Genomic DNA, 23,381 nt, shown 5'->3' with positions numbered 1-23,381 from the left:
AGTAGTTTACCACCATGTTGGTGGTTTAACCTAAGCACCAAAGGCCAAGTGCAAGGGCATGAAATGAGATAGTATGTCCCCCTGAACCTGCGTTGTCCATACCAGGTCATACATATTCTCTCTCTCTCTCTCTCTCTCTCTCTCTCTCTCTCTCTCTCTCTCTCTCTCTCTCTCTCTCTCTCTTTCTCTCTCTCTCCCCGCCTCCCTCTCTGACACATTTCGCCCTGGCATGTATGGAAAGGTCTGACCTTTGGAAAGTTTAGCACTTTAAATATTTAGGCTTGGGTTATGATGGATCCTCCAAGCCCTGCGGCAATGTGCGAAGCCTCTGATTAGGGCTCGCTGTCACAGTCATTTAGCTGGGTGTCTGGCTGTCGGTGGCGCTCTCTGTTTGACAGGCGAGCCTTTTAACAAACAGCGGTCCCTGTGGCAGAGTGAGCAGGGCACCCAGCACCGCACAAACACCCAACATGCTGAGAGAAACCACTCAGCCCACTGACAGCTGCAGGGGAAGCCACTGTCCACTGTTTCTCTGTGTCCTTTTCTGTCTGCCGTTCCCTCCCTCTCTCTCTCATTCTCCTTCTGTCACTCTCACTCTGTCTCTGTCTCTTTCACTCTCTGTCTGTCTGTCTGTCTGTCTGTCTGTCTGTCTGTCTGTCTGTCTGTCTGTCTGTCTGTCTGTCGGTCTCTCTCACTCTGTCTCTGTCTCTTTCACTCTCTGTCTGTCTGTCTGTCTGTCTGTCTGTCTGTCTGTCGGTCTCTCTCACTCTGTCTCTGTCTCTTTCACTCTCTGTCTGTCTGTCTGTCTGTCTGTCTGTCTGTCTGTCTGTCTGTCTGTCTGTCTGTCGGTCTCTCTCACTCTGTCTGTCTTTCACTGTCTGTCTGTCTCTGTCTGTCTGTCTGTCTGTCTGTCTGTCTGTCTGTCTGTCTGTCTGTCTCTGTCTGTCTGTCTGTCACACTCCCTGTCTCTCTCTCTCACTCACTGTCTGTCTGTCTGTCTCTCTCTCATTCTCTTTCTGTCACTTGCACTCTCTCTCTCTCTCTCTCTCTCTCTCTCTCTCTCTCTCTCTCTCTCTCTCTCTCTCTCTCTCTCTCTCTCTCTCTCTCTCTCAAATTCAGAAGTGCTTTATTGGCATGACAAATAGGCACTTGTATTGCCAGAGCAGTCATTACAAACAACAAGAAATCACAACATTTACTGAACATATACATATACATATACATGTACATATATATAGACAGATACAAGGAATCACAACATATACAAGTGCAGTATAAAAACCAGATTGGTAATCAGTTACCAGTAGTACTTATTAATTATTTATTATTCAACTATTGTTATTATTATTATTGTCATTGTTAATTTATTTTATTTTATTTAAAGCAGTAGGATGGTAAGGACGGCTACCTGTGCGCGTGCATGTGCATTTATGAGTCTTTGGGCTTGTGTGTGTGTGTGTGTGTGTGTGTGTGTGTGTCTGAGTGTGGTCTTGGGCCTCTTTGTGTAAAAGTTAGGACATATATGTGTGAATATGTGTATCATTAAGTGTCTGTCAGATGGTGGCAAGTGAGAACATATTGTGCAGCTATAGTACAGCTCTCTCTCTCTCTGTCTCCGCCAGTGAGTAGTTTACTGTGGTTTGGTAGAGCATCGAATTTGGGGTGTTTTTTCCTGTCTCTCTCTCTCTCAGTCTGTCCTTCTCACGCTGCCTGTCTATTTGTCAGTCTGTCTCTCTCTCTCTGTCATTCTCTCTCACCGTCTGTTTGTCTGTCTCTCTCTTTCTGTCGGTCTCTCTCTCTCTGTCTCTGCCTTTCTCTCTCTCTCTCAATTTTCTCTTAACTTTGGTTGCTCTCACCTCACCTTTTCTTTCTTCCTTCTTCTTCTTCTTCTTCTTCTTCTTCTTCTTCTTCTTCTTCTTCTTCTTCTTCTTCTTCTTCTTCTTCTTCTTCTTCTTCTTCTTCTTCTTCTTCTTCTTCTTTCTTTCTTTCTTTCTTTCATCTATTTATCTCTAAACATTTCTTATTGCATTGTTTTCCCAGTTTTCTTTCTATGACTCCAAGGGGGTATTTGGGTTGTACGTAGCATTGAGATCTGTTTATTCTTGGTACATGACATTAGGATGTGTTTTTCTTTTTCTTTTTTCCTCTTTCTCTCAGGTGTTGTTGATGTGTGTGGGTTTTTTTAATATATTTTTCGTCTCACTGTTCACAGTAGCTGAGTTTGTATTGTGCAGCACGACTTGCATTGAATGTGAGCTATACAGTACGGTGGGAACTGAGTTTGAAATGTATAGTAGCTGAATTAACTTAAGAGTGGGTGAGACGGGGTAGGAAAAAAATGAAGTGTACACGTCCTCCTACTCCTCTTCCAGCATGTAATAAATAATCTGATGCATACGGAGATTTGTTCGCTGAGTCTGATGTTTGGATTCGTTGATCACTTCAGATAATTGACGATGGCTTATCTGTGCGTTATATCCTGCCTATTTACATGTTTGAAATAAATCATCGTTCATTCTCTTTCTTTCTTTCTTTCCTGCACAAACCCGGGTCGAGTGCTCTCTCTGCAACCTCAAAGTTTCGGCCGTGTTATATTTCCGCTGGTGTACTTTGCCGGAATAAGTTGACTTGCCAGACTCGGAACGAGGCTTACGCTCCTAATTTGTTCGATATCACTACTCATTATCAGCCGAAAATTAGGGTGTACGCTTTGTGTCTTCTGCCTGCGTCGCCCCATGATTAGGACAGCTTACATTGTGCTACACGCTGAAATACATCTGAGACAGCCTTTTTATCTCTCTCTAAGACAATCTCCCGTGGCATCAATCCTGTAAATATATGAGTCTTAATATGTGTGTCCTATTCTGTATTCAGAGGAAGAGCCAAGTCAGCAGCTCTAGTATTAATGCATGAGAAATGAGCGGCGCCCATAAGAATTAAAGGGTAAGACTCCTCTTATTAAGATGTAAATTCCGGGGGAAAACTTGCCAAAATGAGGATGCCGTGAAGTTATTGTCAACTTTCCCCTACTTATGCATTTCTAATAGGCATTGTTTTGTTGCGGTTGTTGAAATTGGATGCGCGCAAGCAGAGTAGCGTGTGTATTTTTTTTTCTTTTTTGGGCACATGTTCGGCGTGAGATCAACCATTCTAAAAGAATACATAACCCTTACTTTACGGAGCAATTTACACTCTTGGCGGCATAATCTAGTGACGGTATACATGGCAAGCTATCATGCTAATTCAATATCTCGCTCTGTGTACTGTTTCTATGCTCTCTTTCTCTCTCCCTCGCCCCCCCAGTCTTCCTCTCTGCCGCTACCTTTCTCTCTCTCTCTCTTCTCTCTCTCTCCCTCTCTCTCCTTACAAATTTGCACTTAACACCTTCCTAGGGAAAGACTTCTCATTCATCAACGGTGTTTGTCCCAGTGACAAGCAGGGTGCCTCCTGCATATCAATATCAGCTAAGACAATGCTGAGCCTGTAACCTTCAGCTAAATGTCATTCTGCTTAATCCTATTTGAAAATTAAACATTGAAAAACCTTTAACATGCCTTCCTGTCTTCCTGCTCCCCTCCCTCCTTTCCCTATTGCCCGCCGCCCCTCCAGCTTTCTCCCTCGCTCGCTCTCCTACCGTCTTCAATTTTGAGACCACGTATGAATATTTCTCCGTGTGTTTTCCCGTGCAGGTGCGTGTCTTTGCCTCCATCCGAATTTTGTGGCACCTAACGCACCTAAGTGGGTGGGGGGGGGGTGCCAACTAAAACGGAAAGTATTGTGGCAAGCCGGCATAGAAGAATGAGTCGAGAGGCAGAGATCTCTTTTTAACCGCGACTCCTCTGCCGCCATACGCCTCATGACACCGGGAGTGCTCTCTTATTCACACCGGCCAGAACAGACCAGAACTGACAACAACGTAATGAGCCCCCCCCCGCCCCCATGTCCCAAGTGGCGACATCAGTCCCAGTCACGGCCCTGTAGTCAGTTAGTCAGTAAACGGTCTCCTACGTGGTCTGAGTCGAACCCCCAAAACAACAACAACGCAAGAATAACCACAACATGAACACCACATCATTAAAACACAATTTTAAATCTAGCATTAACAGTCCCATCAGCCACTGCGCTCCCCCAGCGCAGAACCGCCGAAAATAAAGGCATGTTTTATTTATTTAGTATTTATACGTTAGGAAAAGTTAGGCATACTGTTGGGTCTAAGATGGTACACAGCCAACTGGCACTACTGAGGGGGGGGGGGGGTGCACCCACCACTAGGGGGAGCTGCAGCCCCCCCAGCCCCCCACTGCCCGCGTTGATGACCTAATGCCATCTGATGGCTGTCACTCTCAACTCACTATGATTTGGTTTTATTGAGATGCTGATACTGGGACTGTCGGTTTGTCCCCCCCGCCCCCCACCTTCCCACCACCACCACCCTCATTTTAAGACAATAGACCTCTGAGCTCTTTCATAAGAATATAGAGTTGTCATGAGGAAAAGCTGCCTCCCCGCCTTTTTCTGTCACTTTCGTATCACTTTTTTTTCTGTTGTTATTTCTTTACGGGGGACAGTCCACCGACGCTGTGACGGATGGAAAGAGGGATGGAGAAATGCAAAGACTGAAAAAAAAAGAGAAATAGACAGAGAAAGCGGTTGAACGCCGCCCAAGCCGCGGAGGAAGAAAGTTGGCGAGGAAAGTGAAAATGCAGTCACACGGGAAGAGGCCCATGCGTCACACTCGCATATTTACATAAACGGATCCTCCCCGTATAGACGGTAATTACCACGCTGACAGTGGCGGAGGGGGAAGAAAGAGGTTGTCTGATTTGGCCAGATACACACAATGACAGAGACTGAAACGCCATCAAAGTGCTCTGCATGGAGTGGCCCACTCCTTTGTATGCAGAAATATAGTGCGCGATATAGTCGGTGCTTTCCTCGTTCCATCTTCTCATGCTCAGAGACACACACGCACACACACACATACACACATACACACAAATGTACAAGTATGTGTGCACATTTACACAAGCACACACGCCAGCATGCATGCCTGCACACAAACACCTGTTCACAGGCATAAACCCACACTCAGATTTAAATTCATTTACACACATTTACACAAACATTCACGCACGCACGCACACACACACACACACACACACACACACACACAAATCACACCTATATATAGTGCCTGTTTGAAGATATGGTGAGTGTACGCTAAGGAATGGGGAGAGAGAGGTGGATAAAAGCAGACGCGGAGACGGCAATGAAAATGCAATCATTTGCAGTCAGATAGATATAGTTCTCCTTTAGAAGGGGAGTGATGTGACAGCTCAAAGCCTTCAGTGGACTCCTCATATGGATTTGATTGACCACAGTCACTCCACAAAGGGTTTGGGTTCCTATTGAAATAATGTGAGTGAATAACAAGGTGTCTGTTCTTGATGGCTTCATATTGCAGTTCCCCATCCACTTTATACTTGGAGAGAGATAGAAAAAAAGAGCGAGAGAGAGAGAGACTTTGGAAGAGACAGGCAGACTCACCTACACTTCTCCCCTTTGATTCTTAATACTTCCTGTCATTTGGCGTGTGTGCAGCTTTCGCGATTGTACGCGTGTCTTTCTTTGAATACACATACGTGCATATTCGTGCTTGTGCACATACTGTCTGTGTGTACACAAAGTGTGCGCTGTGTAAGACAAGTTATCTGAGTCGACAGAGAGTGCCGGGAATTCAATGCACGCATTCCCAAATGCTTAAGGAGATTGCCATAACGGTGCATGCCTGGCTTCTATTAGGACGCTGCACCGCTGAGAGAGCACCGGTGGTGGGTGCGAGAATGTGTCATGGACATTCGGTTCTTCTCTGTTCGATCTCTGTGCGGAACCCTACAAAATGTTATGACAGTGGTGATCACAAATGGGGGGGGGGGCTCTGTTATTTCAATATCATCATGTGTGTGAGAGGAGGCACGCATGAGAAAGAGAAAGACTGACATGTACACATATCTGTATATTGTTGTGTCCCATAAAAGATTGTTGCACTATTGCCATTTTTTGTTTTGTTTCATATAGGTAGCCACTAGCATTGTCCCTCCACATATAGATCCTATCCGATGGCCCACAAGACCTTGCCAGCCCAGATAAAATCTCCTCTAAAATGTCCTCAGTTGTAGGAGGAGAGAGAGAGAGAGAGAGCGCAGGGTTTCTGCAGAGATCCCAAGCAAACGTGTATTGTTGTCTAACACTGAGTGACAAAGCTTTGCACCGAAGCTTAGAAACCGGCTTAAAACAGCCGTCTTCTCTGCAGTATTGACATTACCCTGACACCCTCCGTCTCACTATCTCCATATTCCAGGTGGGAGATGCAGGATGGAGCGGATCTGGAAGATGAGGAGAAAGCTCCGGTGGAGGAGCTACGGAAAGCCTTTTTTCTCTGCCGCTGCAACCCCGGACCCCGGGACCCTCCAGGAGCTCCACAGACAGGGGCAGAGCAGGCTCGGGCAGACACACAGCCATCTAATGAAAGTGTTCCCCAATAACACATACTCTCCACAGCTGGAGTCTTTATAATGTTGTAAATGTTGCCTATCAATGCGTGTAGCTCTCCAGGTAATGATGTGTGTGCATGTAATTGGATTTGTGGGTGTATGCCGTGAATTCGAGTGCATGCTTGTGTGTGGGAAAAGATAGATGCACGGTGTGTGTGTGAGAGAGAGGACAAGAAATTATGGATCAACAATAAAAAAAAAGAAAAGGGAAATGGAAGACTGCGCCTCCCTTTCTCTGCTTGTCAGCCTCAGACAAACTCTCTATGCTTTTCTAGGCTACATCAGTGGCATTTCATCTTTTTTTTTTGTAGCACTTCTCTGTTCCAGTTCTGGGAAATGGAGAGCCTGGTTTTGTTTGTGTGGGACAAGATGGGACCGTGTGATCATTGTAGGTAGTTGGATTTCTCTCTCTCTCTCTCTCTCTCTCTCTCTCTCTCTCTCTCTCCTCTCTCTCTCTCTCTCTCTCTCTCTCTCTCTCTCTCTTTTTAAGGCAGTGAGTGTAAAACATTGGTGTCAGCACACTTCCTACTGGTTCCTGAAACCCAGCATCAAGCACTACGGTTTGGAAGCGAGGCCGTGTGTGTTTTGATTACAGTGTGTCCCCCAAAATGTGTCCCACTATGTAATATCAGTCAGAATTTTGTGCAAACTGAGAAAACATGTATTTTGTGTGTAAAGTTATTACTCTGTTTTTCCCTCCATCCCTGTCTTGTCTTTTGTTATTTATGAGGTGGCAAAAGAATGTATTATATGAATTAAACTTTGAAATAATTATTCTTAACTTGTTTTTTTTTTCATTTGAGTTTTTTCTCCCGTCACATTATTTTCTATGGTATTTTTGATTGTAATAAAATACACAATGATTTGTGGCTATGCAGTCTGAATTACAGCACATTGTTATAAATACATACTCCAAAAATACTTCCCGGTGCCATCAAGTAATCTACAAATAATTTTTTAGACAACCCAAATTATGCTCTTTTGTAATCAACCGGAAAACAATTTCAGTTTACGCAGGCAACTGCACACACTTTGCAAGTCCTTTGAGAGAAGGGGGAAACATCTCCAGGTTTGGAGAGGGATGCTCCTTTCCCTCAACTAGATTTTTAATGCAAATGTGGTAATATTATGATCACCAAGCCAGTTAGAGAATACAAAAGACAACAAAATGTTCAGCAGCTGAATTCTCTGATTCTGAATAAAGGGTGAGCAGTGAAGCACTATAGTGATTTTTGTAAATATATTTAATAGAGCAACCAAAAAGTGTATGCTCGTGTAGGATAACATGTAAGGTGCTGGCTTCCATTCCTTCTACTTTTAATAAGAGCATATGTGGTCTCTTTTCCCCCTCCTCTTACTCCCATCGCCAGTAAATGTGTAGAGTTTTGCTGTTTGCCCCCCCCCCCAGCTGAGACAGGCGATTTCTTCAGAAGGTAAATAAATACAAATAAAAGAAATAAAGAAGAAGAAAAAAATACAGAATGAAAAATCACTTGGAATAAATTCAATACACTATTATACATATGTTCATTCAGGGATTATCAAACCTACATAAAGAAATTAAAAAATAAAAAAAATCTCCAAGCTCACAGTTGTATGGGGGTAAAGATTGTAACGCCATGGCATTTTGATTTACCCATTTCAGCTGATAACACATTTTCAACAGCGCACCTTCATGATATAAACATGCCAGCGGCTTAATTTCACTTGTTTGTATTCAATTAATACACGGCGGATGAGTTCATAAACGCCAGCTTGTATTGTTGGCAAGGGATGGGGCGACACAGAGAGCAGCGGCAGCGGCGGTATAATGGGCGCTGTCTCTTTAAATATCCCTTCTGGTCCGTTGCCCCGGTAACCCGGAAGCTTCACGTTCTACGCCGTTCTGAGTTCTTCCTGTTTGGAGATCTCCAGGAAGCAGAGGCTGTGGGGACAGTCGCATGTTCAAATGGTCCGTGAGTGAAAACTAAAATGCATGCGTCTTAAACAGGTTGTTTCCAATATGTCGTTGTCGTCCTGCTCTTTGGGGAGGGAGGGGGAGAGGGGGAAACAACCCCCGAATGTTTCATGAAAGCACATACACATACTTGCTGTGACTCACTTGAGTGTGACTGGACACATTCAAGAGTTGATTTCAGTTATAAACCATGCCACACCGTGATCGTCGAAATGACGCCTCCCTGACGTGTTACATGTACAACACAGAAATCCAAAACGTTGATTTTTCTTTTTCTTTTTGTTGTTGTTGTATAGTTCCGTGGCTATTTTATCAGATATGCTGTCATTTCAAAACGACCACAACCATTGTTGTACGAAGCCTCTTATTCTGTTTTAGGCTGACATTGTTGCTACTGTTGTGCAGTTTTGGGGGAAGAGGATAAGATAACTCTTTCCATGCAGTGTGTGATTGTTTCTCAACATTCATCTTGTCGTCTTATTACTAAATCTGGAGGCTGTGCAAGCTACAGGTTTAACTGCAGCAGCACTTTGTTAGGTCTGCCAACTTACGGCTGCAATAGACTAAACTTCCGTTTTGATTTAGATTTCTGCAAGAGTGCATGTTTCTTTGTTGGTTAGAGCATACTGCAACACAGTTTAGATTAATATCATAATCGTTCCTCTATCATTTACTATATCAATTTCCCCTCATGCCACAGGATAGACCTCAGTGATTTTTGAGAGATAAAGATCCATGCTCGCTCACCTCTGTGCTGTTACACAAGGACTGTACATACTGTGGCTCATTATGGCTCAGGTGGCCGGTCAAGAGGAAAGAGAGAAAACTACTGCACTTAAAGGTAAGATGAAGAAAACAATATGGAACTAAAAGATAAGCAGTCATAAGGTCTTGCACTGAAAACGATAGATGCAATACAAAGAGAGAACAGCTGAATACCGAATAATGAGGAGCTATCTCAGGTCACAGTATATTACTAACTCAAACTGTATATGCATACATGCATGGTCATATAGACTTTATGGTGATTCGGGGCAGATGCCTGATTATAGTTTTGTCTTTTCTGTTGGAACCTCTGGTCATAACAATGTCAATGAAAAAAAAAACCTATGTATTCAACATGCCTGGAAAAAAAACTAATACACGCACACACACACACACACACACACACACACACACTGATCAACCAAAACATTAAAACCACTGATACGTAAGTGAATAACATTACATCTCATTACAATGGCACCTGCAGGTGGGATATATTGGGCAGCAAGTGAACAGTCAGTTCTTGAAGTTGATGTGTCTGGAGCTAGAAAAGTTGGCAAGTGTAAGGATCTAAGTGACTGACAAGGGCCAAATTGTGATGGCTAGATGACTGAGTCAAAGTACCTCCAAAACGGCAGGTCTTGTGGGGTGTTCCCTGTAGGCAGTAGGCAGTGGTCAGTACCTTCCAAAAGTGGTCCAAAGAAGGACAACTGCTGAACCTGCAACAGGGTCATGGGCACCCAAGGCTCACTGATGCGCGTGAGGAGCGAAGGCTAGCCCGTCTGGCCTGATTCCACAGAAGAGCTACTGTAGCTTAAATTGCTGAAAAAGTTGATGCTGGCTATGATAGACAGGTGTCAGAATGCACAGTGCATCACAGCTTGCTGTGTATGGGGCTGCATACCTGCAGACCGGTCAGAGTGCCCATAATGACCCCTGTGCAGAATGTGCACGTGAGCTTCAGAACTGGACCATGGAACAGTGGAAGTAGGTGGCCTGGTCTGATCAATCATGTTGTCTTTTACATCATGTGAATGGCCGGGTGAGTATGCGTCATTTACCTGGGGAAGAGATGGTACCAGGATGCACTATGGGAAGAAGGCTAGCCGGCAGAGGCAGTATGGTACTCTGGGCAATGTTCTGCTGGGAAACCTTGAGTCCTGGCATTCATGTGGATGTTACTTTGACACGTACCGCCGACCTAAACATCGTTGTAGACCAGATAAAGAAATCCCTTCATGGCAATGGTATTCCCTGATGGCAGTGGCCTCTTTCAGCAGGATAATGTGCCCTGCCACACTGCAAAAATTGTTTAGGAATGGTTTAATGATCATGATAAAGAGTTGAAGGTGTTGCCCTGGCCTCCAAATTCCCCAGATCTCAATCCAATTGAGCATCAGATCCATGGAGGTCTACCTCACAACTTACAGGACTTTAAGGATCTGCTGCTAATGTCCTGGTGCCAGATACCACAGGACACCTTCGTCCTGTGGAGTCCATGCTTTGACAGGTCAGAGCTGGTTTTGGCAGCACAAGGGAGACCGACACAATGTTAGGCAGGTGGTTTAAATGTTTTGTCTGATCGGTGTGTGTGTGTATGTGCGTGTGTGTGTGTGTGTGTGTGTGTGTGTATATATATATATATATATATATATGCACACACACACATACACACACACACACATACAGACGGATGACAAATTGAAGGAAAACACAGCATAAAATGTCTTAGTAAGGTGTTGGGCCACCATGAGCCTCCAGAACCGCTTCAGTGCCCCTTGTCATAGATTCTACAAGTCTCTGAAGTCTACTGGAGGGATGGAACACCATTCTTCCAAAAGATAGTCTCTCATCTGGTGTTTTGATGATGGTGGGGGAGAGTGCGTGCTGTCTAACACATCAGTCCAAAATCTCCCATAGGTGTTCAGTTGGTGACTGCAAAGGCCATAGCATATGACTTACATTATTTTTATACTCATCAAACCATTCAGAGACCCCTCGTGCTCTGTGGATGGGGGCGTTGTCATCCTGGTAGAGACCGCTCCCATCAGGATAGAAATGTTTCACCATAGGATAAAGGTGATCACTCAGAATAACTTTGTACTGGTGTGCAGTGACCCTTCCTTCTAAGGGGACAAGTGGACCCAAACCATGCCAGCAAAATGCCCCCCACAGCATAACAGAGTCCCCGGACCCCCTACAGAATTCAGGTTTTTCCTTTGATTTGTCACCACTTACTCACATTTTGAAAAAGGTAAAAATCAGGAGAACAGTGATCGTGGTGAGGGTGTGTCTTAGAGACCTGGGATGTTTGCATTCTTCTGTTCCTAGTCCATCATTCTACCCAAACCAGCCCCCTTCCCCATCTATCAACCCTACACTAGCGTAGCCATTGCATGACTAATGGTGTAGATCACATAGTTGCATCTTTGTTTAGAAAAATAAAAAAATGGAAATCTATTAACATTCAACCACATGACCAGCACTAATACTTGTTGAAACACTTTGAGTATTTTTTTACTATTCTCAGTAAAGCAATCTGTAGATCTTTGTGCCTAAAATGGGTCATAACAGAATCGATCTGGAAGGAAGTTCAAATCGGAAGCGGTTTTTACCACTTAAGAATTTGATTTCCTCGTGAGATATTGTGGAGATATCATCAGTTGCATTATTATTGGAATGAATGAAACATGGCTGGGCCTCCTACAGGTTTTGAAGCCTTAAGAATAATAGATTATAGTCAAGTCAATTTTATTCGTGTAGCCCTAAATCACAATTTAGTCCCAGTCATGGTAAGTACAATGTACAATACCCTTATCCGTAGATCCTTGATTCCGTTGAGGAAAAAGTCCACAGAAAAATTAAAGTCATGAAAAAAATATACACGTTAACCATGGAGCTCTGTACTATATATTTGTTCAGTCTCCCTTTATTTTGAGTAAATCGAGTCCATATCATTTTCCATGCATTTTGCCCACTCTGTGAGTTTTTGCAGACTAATTTGTAAGGGTACATCATAAGCCTAGCCGAGCGTATATTCGTTCACTATCTGCAAGCTACATGAGCAAAATTAGTTTGTTCACAACTATTTTATTGTTACTGTATCAGACCTTCATTAGAATATTCTTTCTCACTTTTTCTGTCACAGTTGAGGTTAGAGGATTCCTCCTTTTTAGTTTTATAATTTTGCCATTGTACATATCAGATATATCATTTTACTCATTGGCTTCATTTTGATGATCTTAAACATGAGACCTCCACAGGGGCCGCCTGGGTAGCTTAGTGGTCTATTCCCTTGCCTACCAACACAGGGATCGCCGGTTCGAATCCCCATGTTACCTCCAGTTTGGTCGGGCGTCCCTACAGACACAATTGGCCGCGTCTGCGGGTAGGAAGCCGGATGTGGGTATGTGTCCTGGTTGCTGTGCTAGTGCCTCCTCTGGTCGGGGCGCCTGTTCAGGGGGTGGGATTAGGAAGAACTGGGGGGAATAGCATGATCCTCCCACGTGCTATGTCCCCCAGGCGAAACTCCTCACTGTCAGGTGAAAAGAAGCGGCTGGTGACTCCACATGTATCGGAGGAGGCATATGGTAGTCTGCAACCCTGACTGGATCGGCAGAAGGGGTGGAGCAGTGACCGGACCAGGAACAAGTGGGGAGAAAAAGGGGGAACCCCCCCCCCAAAAAACCCCCCAAAACAAACAAACATGGGACCTCCGCTAGACACAGCTTTCCAACGGCATCTTTGGAGCCATGGAATATGATCCTTAAACCTGTCCTTTCAATGACAAAAAAAATCCTGGTGCTTCAGATAGGCTGTGTACATGATTTCCCATTACCACTGACTTCTCAATGGCGCTGGCTAGACTGTTAATTGATGAACACTACTGGCTACAGTAGGCATAGGCTTGTCATTCCTGCAAGTTGAACTAGAAAGTAGGTCAGTAATGAGATGAATCACTGTCGATAATATTGGACATTCAAGCAATAACTTTTAATTTTAACTTTTTTTTACACTTCCAGATACGTGGTTTAGATGATTGGGCCTAATTGAGCTTGTTAAAGCGTGCCCGGCACTCGTATTCTGTGGCACCGTAACATGCATTTATACAGATGTGTAATGGTGCTACCATATCCAAAATCTCCAAAATGAAGCCGGTGATGTCAGTGATATTATAACCGATACGCACAGCGGCAAAAACTACAAAAAAATGAGTCCCAGTGTAAAAAAAACAGAATGATCCTTTAATAGAGGTTGTTTCGGTTTGCATTTAGAAAGAATTGTGATTGTTTCTTCCTTCCTCTGATTGAGTTTGTGCATTGTCTCAGATTTGCTGTCAAGGATTGACTTAGACGAACTGATGAAGAAAGACGAACCGCCACTTAGTTTCCCTAAGACGCTGGAGGAGTTTGAGTATACCTTCAATGAAAGTAAGTACATAACAGACGTCAGTGTCTATTTGCCTTGGATCTCAAAGTCGGTGCATTCAGAAGTCAGTTCTACTGCTTGCCCACCAACCTCCACATTTTGCATTCATGATAAAACCTGCTGCTTTAACCAAGTGAAATCAATATGTTTCATAACCCATAGATATTCATGTAGTATTGTCCAAAGAGCAAGTAAAAATATATATGAAGTCTAAATGGTATAGAAAGGGTGACCTCTCTGCATTTGATTCCGGCCCAAGCCATGTAGGGCTCATCTAAATGATGTAAAACGTGACCCTGAGGGATCGTGTCGGCAATTTCCAATACATGCCCAGTCATCTTAGGGTTACTGGCCTCCACTGGATCCACGTCAAAGGCACCTTAGTTCTGTCAAACCACTAATATTAATGTCATACTTTTAAAAGCTGTGGCAGTTCAATGATGTATAATTAAAAAATTTTTCACTGTTTAAATTAATGACCCCATAACTTTCTTGCGCGTCACCAGGGACTTTGTGTGAGTGTCGTTTAGCCGTGATGGCAGAAACCAGAGTTAGACTAGGGCCTTGCTCCTTGGGCGTGTGATTTTTACATCAGTTTGATGGCGATTTTAGAATAAACAAACTACGTGCGTTTTGCGATGCCCTCCACTGATGATGCATCCTTGATTACAATGGTCCCGCTCAAAACTGGTGAAAATGCAGGCTGGTTCATTAGATAGCACCAAAGTTCCCAGAATCTTGAACAGAAGCAAGAACCAGAGCTAATTTGGTGGAAAAGGGGTATTAGAATTTCCCTTTTTTTCTCAGTTCACCTCAGTCAAACCGGTTGGAGAGAGGGAGAAGAAGGGGTGTAGTTGAGAAAGATGTGGGATGCGGTCTATGTTCTTGGCTGTTAGTATCCCCTGGTGGATTCGCCCTCTGTCTCTCTATCTCCCTCTCTCTGTCTGTGTTTCTCTATTTCCCTTTCACTCTCACTATCCCTCAGTCTGCCCCCCTTCTCCCTGGTCTCTTGTCAGTGTTTCCCCTGGCTGGCTGAGTGGGGGACATGTTGTGTACTCCACGGCCCGTCAGCAACCTACTCAGCCTTGCCTTCCGTTTGATGGAGCATTTGCATAACCTTGCTGTGGTTAAGAACAGAGACACAGAGCCCAGCCCCCTCAACCTGGTCCCAGCTCAGTCTGCCATGGAGGAAGCACACGTTCGGAAACCCTCCATCTCTATTTTTCTGTCACCCAGTCTTTCTTTTGCTGTGTTTTCATCCCTACCGCTCCCCATATTCTTTCTCTTTGCTCTTTGCCATTTGACAGAAGAAAAAAAAAGTAAAATAAAATCTCGTTAATTTTCACTCACGCTGGTTTTTAAAGGATATCCTTTCTATTAAAGCTGTGGCAGCCCTCAGGTGATGTCTCTGGCTCACGGCATCTCTACAGCTACATCCAGGTTACTTCTGGCTGAGACAGGTGGAACAAAAATGTTAATTTGACCATGTAATGAAGTGAATACAGACAAGGCTGTGTACAATAGTTTGCAGGTATCTTAATCACTGACGATGATGGCTTCATCTTGCTAGCCCTCCGGTTTTCCATTACTGGAAATCCAAGGTTATGTACACCTAATTAAGCGGCCAAATTGAGAACAGAATGCTAATTACGACAGAAAGAGAGGAGAAAAGTTGAGAAAACGTTATTCCTCTGAGAGGATGTGTAGGGAGGCGATGGAGCTGAACACCATCCCCCCCCTCCAACTCCTCCTCCTCCTCTCTCTTTCTCTCCCTCTCTCTCTCTCTCGTACATACATAGATACGGACCCCTTTCCAATGGTAGGGTTTCATTAAAGCCCTTCTCTTCCTTCTGTTAGGCAACAGTGTTTAGATCCTCACCCCTCCATGAATGCATAATTGATTTCTTCAAGGTACTTTTGTACACAGTGCTTTTTTTTTCCAAGTCCTATCTCACTGTACCTCTTAGGCACCAGTCTACTTTTAATGCAACTTGATGATGCACCAAGATAGAGGGCTACATGTTGTCTAACAACTAACCATGAAAGCAAACGCTGTAACGCACACTGTGTTAGCGATGTAAGATTTATCACAGCGATAGCAGGAGGGATATTTGTGGGAATGCAGAAGGAGATGGGGGGTAAAAATAAAGCTTATGCATTCTTTTATCTTCAAAAGATGATATATTTAATTATATTTTAGCCGGGTTTCTTCTCGTTTTGTAATAATTGAGGAAGTATGAGATCCCCCTGGCTATTTGGGCTAAGTATGTGTACTTTTTCAGTGGATTAGCTTTTACATATTTTGCAGTCATAGAGGTCAAAATTGAATTTAACACTGCTTAGTGTTTTATTGTGTTTTAGTGTCATCGGGAGGATCGATGGGCTCATTGCTAAGATATAAGAGTAGTGGTTAAACATGCGCACAGGGGTAATTTGTTGTAAGAGAGAACAAGAAAAACCAATACGCATGATCCTGAGCCTTTCTCTTGTCCTCGTACTATTTTATTTGCAATAAAAACCCTGATGCAATAAAAGAACCTCACTAATCTTCCTGAGGATAATTGTCATTTATTTGTTGAAACCAACTGCTTTGCCCCCCCCCCCCAATTAGTTTTCTTTTGTTAATGGAGAAACAGCCTTTAACACCACTAAACATAATAATATTGGACATTTTTTCGAACGGTTAACATTCTTGTTGATTTACATCGTCAGCTGTACCAGTCAGGAACATGAGTTCAGCATTTCTATGGCAATATGATACAGCCGTTTACAATGCCTTGTCCACTCTAATACGGATATTTTGCAAAACGAACATTTTTCTCAATGTTTTGGCCTCTGATCCACATGCAAATAGCGTTTTAGGTCACTAAAATGGAGATTTTTTTTCCAAGTGCATATTTTCAAAAATTCCGGTTTCTGTGACATCACAACTCAATTCGTGCATGCCCATTGTTACTCTGTATAATGAGCATGCGCCTCAAACAACAACAATGGCGGACAACGGCTGTCCACACAAACGAATCACATCATGCTTTTGAATTCGCCCTAGCACCTTGCGCTATGTGCCAGAAAGGTGTTAGATGAATAAAGGTGAGGAAATAGATGTCAAATAACTATAAATTGAAAAAAATAATTAACTACTATTGTTTTTGTTTTTAAGTCACTACTGTCTCAAGAAAATAAGCTTACTATGCGTGCGCATAATGTTCTTTTCTGGTATTTGATATATTGTTGAAGTAGACTTTCTCGCCACCTACTGGCCCGGCATGATTGTTTGAGCGTTTGTGGTCATTTTTGGGTTCTTGTGTATCTACTACTACTACTACTACTACTACTGCTTTTGGCTGGTCCCATTAGGGGTCGCTGCAGCGGATCATCCATTTCCATCTCTTCCTGTCCTCTGCATCTTTCTCTGTCACACCAGCCACCTGCATGTGATATTGGGCTATACAAATAAAATTGACTTGACTTGACTTGACTCTATGTCTAACCATCTAACCTGAACTGCTCCTCTAATATACGCATTCCTAATCCTGTCCTTCTTTGTCACTCCCAATGAAAATCTTAGCATCTTCAACTCTGCCACCTCCAGCTCTGCCTTCTCTCTTTTCGTCAGTGCCACTGTCTCCAAACCATATACATAGCTGGTCTCACAACCATCTTGTAAACCTTCCCTTAACTCTTCCTGGTACCCTTCTGCTGCAAATCACTCCTGACACTCTACTCCACCCTGCCTGCACTCTCTTCTTCACCTCTCTTCCGCACTCGCTGTTACTTTGAACAGTTGACCCCAAGTATTTAAACTCATAGGCCTTTGTCAGCTCTACTCCTTGCATCCTCACCATTCTGCTGTCCTCCCTCTCATTCATGATTAAATATTCCATCTTGCTCCTACTGACTTTCATTCCTCTTCTCTCCAGTGTTTAGCTCCACCTCTCCAGGCTCTCCTCAGCCTGTACCGTACTCTCACTACTGATCATAATGTCATCTGCAAACATCACAGTCCACGGAGACTCCTGCCTGATCTCGTCCATCATCCTGTCCATCACCTTTGCAAACAAGAAAGGGCTCAGAGCCGATCCTTGATGTAATCCCACCTCCACCTTGAACCTATCTGTCATTCCAACCGCACACTTCACCACTGTCACACTGCCCTCATACATATCCTGCACCACTCCTACATACTTCTCTGCCACTCCCGACTTCCTCATACGATACCACACCTCTTCTCTCGGCACCCTGTCATATGCTTTCTCTAAAACTACAAAGACACAATGTAACTCCTTCTGGCCTTCTCTATACTTCTCCATCAACATTCTCAAAGCAAACATCACATATGTAGTGCTCTTTCGTGGAATGAAACCATACTGCTGCTCCCTAATCATCACCTCTCCTCTTAACCTAGCTTCTATTACTCTTTCCCATATCTTCATGCTGTGGCTGATCAACTCTGTAGTTGCTACAGCTCTGCACATCACCCTTATTCTTGAAAATCAGTACTAGTATGCGTCTTCTCCACTCCTCAGGCATCCTCTCACTTTCCCAAGATTGTGTTAAACAGTCTAGTTAAAAACTCCACTGCCATCTCTCCTAAACACCTCCATGTCTCCACAGGTATGTCATCTGGACCAACTGCCTTTCCACACTGCAAAAAACACGAGCTTAAATACAAGAAATAAACACTGAATTTGAGGGGAAAAGTACTAGTGAAATTATCTGTCCAAGATAATTTTACTTGACAAGAAATCTTAAAATAAGTTGGTTCCAGTCTAGAAATAAGTAGGCACGGATGAGTGTTCAAAGCCTTGAAATAAGAAGAAAATGCTGGTTTTTAGGTCAAATTACTTAAGATCAGACTTGCTACAGCACAGTAATAAGTGAAACACACTAAATATTAGCAAATAATTGTTTTTTTTTTATTTCTGATTTTTCCCTTTTTCTCCCAATTTAGTGGCCAATCACTCCCTATTCTAGTTCAAACACCCACCCTCGTACTGTATGGGTTTGCCAACTGCCAATTATTGCTGCTTCATCGACTCCGGCCATAGTCGGATCTGACGAGACTGAGGCGCAAACCCCGGTCCCCAGTGGACAACTGCATCGACACAAAGCCGACGCTTAGACCGCTACACCGCCGCATCAGGGGAGGGTGCCCCAGGCACAGCCAACGCTAAACCATACACGTCAGAGCAGCTGGATGCTGTCAAAAAGAAACATCAAGAGCTGTAAAGGTTACTACCAAATTCTTGGAGCTGAAAAAGATGCAAATGAAGCAAATAAGTCTTAACTCAATTTTTTGCTTTCTTAATTTTAGCACACTGAAAAAGGAACAAGAAATCAAATCACTAATTTAAGTGGAAACTACTTAATACTAGTGGAGTATGATTATTCCGTTACTTGAAACAAGTTGGCTGATCTTGAAATATGTAGACCCCAATTTAAAACTAGTTCTTAATCCCAGAGCATACATCTTAAAACAGGAAACTTGATTTTACTGAAATCACAACCAGGACAAGTGAAATTTCTGTCAACATTTATTGACAACTCTTTCCGAGTTTGAGCAGTGAAGTGTACTTTCATTTCGTGATAAGTGAAGCATGTTGGGCCATTGAATAAAAACGTATTTACGTATATATATATATATATATATATATATATATATATATATAAAACCTTGTGTCATTCTTAAATCAAGCAATTGAACTTGATTTTGTGTCACCGAATCTTGAAACAAGTTATTTTTGGTGAAAGAGAATGGTACAAATTGCTACTCTAGCTAATGTAGCTTGTTTTAACAATAAATTACTCAATTGTAAGATTTCCTGACTAATTGAGGCATAAAAGACATATTCATGATCAATTTAAGACTATTCCGTGAATTCAAAGGTAGAAACTAGTAAATAACTTTTAAAACAAGATAATTAAACTCATATTTCCTGATCTAAGATTTAAAATCTTGGCAAGCACAGAAGAATTTGCAGTGCACTCTTCATAGCTTCCCTCACTTCCTACTTACTAATCCACTGCACTTCCCGATTCACTAGCCTCACATCGTCCAACCTTCTCTCGCTCTCATTTTCTTCATTCATCCGCCCCTCAAAGTACTCCTTCCACCTTCTCAGCACACTCTCCTCGCTTGTCAGCACATTTCCATCTCTATCCTTGATTGCTATAACCTGCTGCACATCCTTCCCAGCTCGGTCCCTCTGTCTAGCCAATCGGCACAAGTCCTTTTCTCCTTCCTTAGTGTTTTTCCCTTAGTTTTCTCCTCTTATACAACTCACCATATGCCTTTTCCTTTGCCTTTGCCACCTCTCTCTTTGCTTTACGCTGCATCTCCTTATACTCCTGTCTACTTTCTTCATCTCTCTGTGTATCCCACTTCTTCTTTGCCAACCTCTTCCTCTGCATACTTTGCTGTACTTCCTCATTCCACCACCGAGTCTCCTTGTCTTCCTTCCTCTGTCCTGATGACACACCAAGTACCGTCCTAGCTGTCTCCCTCACTATTTCTGCAGTGGTTGCCCAGCCATCCGGCAACTCTTCACTACCACCCAGTGCCTCTTTTTAACTCCTTCCTGAGCTCCACACAACAGTCTTCCTTCTTCAACTTCCATCATTTGATCCTTGGCTCTGCCTTCACTCTCTTCCTCTTCTTGGTCTCCAAAGTCATCCTACAGACCACCATCTGATGCTGCCTAGCTACGTTCTCCGCTGTCACCACCTTGCAGTTTCCAACCCCTTTCAGATCATGCCTCCTACATAAGATAGTCCACTTTTGTGCACTTTCCTCCACTCTTATATGTCACCCTGTGTTCCTCCCTCTTCTTAAAATATGTATTCACCACAGCTATTTTCATCCTTTTTGCAAAATCCACCACCATCTGTTCTTCCACATTCCTCTCCTTGACACCATACCTGCCCATCACCTCTGTTCCCTTCACCAACATGCCCATTGAAGTCCGCTCCAGTCACCACTCTCTCCTCCTTGGGTACCCTCTGCGCCACTGCGAATGGGTCTCAATGCTATGTAGCAAGAGGATCCTCCTGAATTTGCACCCAAAATGCTGTCGAACTTTAATTTATAATTTCCAACGTAGCCTCCATAATTCTTCACCGGGAAAGAGACAGAAAAAAGGCGCAGAGAAAACAAAAAACCTTGCTTAAAAAAAAATACGACCCCAAATTCCTGAGACCCCAATTCGCACAGGACTAATATTATCAGATGAACTCTGTGGTTGCCGAAATATGGTAAGTAATTTATGCTGGAATTTTTCTTTACAAATTATGGACGTGGCTGATTTTTAGAGGATAAAGATCACAGACGACCTCTGCAATTATTACAAATTACTAGAGCCCCCCCCCCCCCCAGGTAATACTAGTCCCATGCAAATAGGGCTCTAGTCTACTGAACGCAAATTTGCCAAGCCCTTGCTTGCTTGGACTCAATGGTAGTGCTTTGCATCTGTGACACTGTGTCCTGGTTTTAAATTTATACTACGAAGTGACAGTTCATCTCATTGCATCCATGAATACCTGTGGGTGACTAATATATGCCATGGCATTTTTCTCTTGATGGTTTAGACATGTGTATGTACACACACACACACACACACACACACACACACACACACACACACCACCACTGATTTCTCAACCTCTGTACCCCCACTGTTTCCACTTTGTAGATCTCAGATTGAAAATGTGTTCATTGTTAGGGAAGGATGAGAAAGAAAAGAGAGCGACACATAGAAACATAGGATGGAATAGAGGAGAGTAGAAGGATGAGAGAGCGATGGAAAGGGAGTATGTGCCACACCAGCTGTCCAGGCCTCCTCTGCCAGACTTCCCAGAAGGCCATTGGAGTCGTGACTAAAAGAATGCTGCTGCATCCACAGGCCTTATTTATACCTGCCAGATGGGGGTGTGGGGGGGGGGGGCGTAAGAGAGAGAAAGAGGAAAAAGAGATCAAACAAGGACTGAAGGTCAAACCTGGTTTGCTTTTTTGGCAGGTTAAACTACTGCTTGCTGCTTGCCATGTTGCAGATTCCCTGGTCACCTCAGCACCCGTCTCTGTCTCTCTGTCTCTCTCTATCTGTCTCTCTCTCAATTGATATGTGAATCGGTTCTGTGATGGAAAATGAAGTCCTCATTGGACAGGTTATTGTGAAGGAGTGATTTTTGTTCATATTGTTAAAAAGATGTCAAGTCTGTGTTTTGTTAAATTTTTTGTTAAATAAAGACTTGTTTTAAAATTCAATTTTCTCTCTCTCGCTCTCTTTCTCTCTCTCTCACACACACACACACACACACACACATTCTCATTTTAGTTCAACGATATGAAGGATTTTATTGGTGTTTTTCAAAATTCTAAAGCTGACATCAACATCAAGTGTTTTCCCACCCTTTTTTTTGTCAATTTGTGTTACAATCTGTACCTTTGCTTACTATATTTTCCTTCCTTCCTCCCTTCCTTTTTTTCTCTACTCTTTCCATCCTCCCATCCTTCCTTCCCTTTTTCCCTCTTTCCATTCTCCCTTTCTTGCGTTCTCTCCAGAGGGCCAGCTGAGGCATATAAAGACAGGAGAGGCCTTTGTGTTTAATGCCCGTGAGGATCTCCATCGTTGGAACCAGAAACGCTATGAAGCCCTTGGAGAGGTATGACTCCACCTGGTGTATCATTTCTAATTGATCAACAAATTGAGAAATTGTGTGTAAAGATGTAACCATAATCATTAGTATAATAGAAAAACAAATATGACATGAGAGAAGAACTTTTCCCCATTTGATATAGTTACCAACAAGATGAGATGCATGACTGCAGTGAAGCTCTCCCATGAGGCCTTCATTCATGCTGCGTTTCTCTTCAGACTAATTATCCAGCCTCATCTCCTCAGTGGTAGAAGTTACAGCAGTTTCCATCGGTAGACGTTACAGCAGTTTCCCATCAACCATGAATAGACATGTCTTGATGGTGTCACTGATAGGACTGTATTGGTGACAGTTAGGGTTAGCTGTCTGCTATTTCAACCAAGGAGGGGATCAGAGGGGGAACAATCTCAGGCTCTGGGGATGACGGGCAATATTTCAGGGGTTCCGGTGTAGCTGCTGGCTGCTTGCTTCTTGTTTCCAATGAAGACCTCCTCCTCCATGCGCCCGTCATTGTTTACAGTCGGGTTAGCGACTTGAGACGCCAGAATGGAGATGGGAGTTGAGAGACGACGTCGACGACCAGATTGTTTCACAAGTAGTCGACACGAGTCGAGCGTTTCTCCACACAGTACACAAACGTCGATACTTTTAGGTTGGTGTTTAAGGTCCAGATGACATTTTGGCCAATGTGTTCCGCCTCTTTTGCTCCCCACATGGACTGTTACCAGCATGTAACCAAAGCATGTTCCTGTAGAAATCACCACCTACCCAAACGTGATGGGTTAATACGATGCCTATTACAACAGAAATGGAAACCAGAAGGCTTCCAATACCAAAATATTTTCCCGTGCCTACAGATTATAGGGGGAATGATCCAACTGAAGGGCAACGTTACAAGAAATAAGTTATATGGAGGGCCTGTTACATTTAGGTATTGTTCTTGGCCTTGATCATTTAGAACTGCTCTAATCCTTCTACATTTAACCTGCATCCCCCTGTTGCCAGTCCCTTGTCAGCCTCTCAAT

At 43.4% G+C, this 23,381-nt stretch overlaps 1 protein-coding gene across 1 annotated transcript in view; it reads left to right on the top strand.

Moving 5' to 3' along the window:
- Positions 1 to 8,462: 8,462 nt before the first annotated feature.
- Positions 8,463 to 23,381, top strand: part of fam172a (family with sequence similarity 172 member A) — a 240,430-nt gene continuing 225,511 nt past the window's right edge. Inside the window, 4 exon segments of the mRNA XM_056288900.1 lie at positions 8,463 to 8,505; positions 9,212 to 9,352; positions 13,605 to 13,706; positions 22,262 to 22,362. Coding sequence (XP_056144875.1) covers positions 9,247 to 9,352; positions 13,605 to 13,706; positions 22,262 to 22,362 — 309 coding nt within the window. The 5' untranslated portion in view covers positions 8,463 to 8,505; positions 9,212 to 9,246.

Source organism: Lampris incognitus, chromosome 1, assembly GCF_029633865.1.
Source record: "Lampris incognitus isolate fLamInc1 chromosome 1, fLamInc1.hap2, whole genome shotgun sequence".
Taxonomy (NCBI): Eukaryota; Metazoa; Chordata; class Actinopteri; order Lampriformes; family Lampridae; genus Lampris; species Lampris incognitus.
The sequence above is the reverse complement of the archived record's forward strand: the minus strand, read 5'-3'. Positions and strand labels throughout refer to the sequence as shown.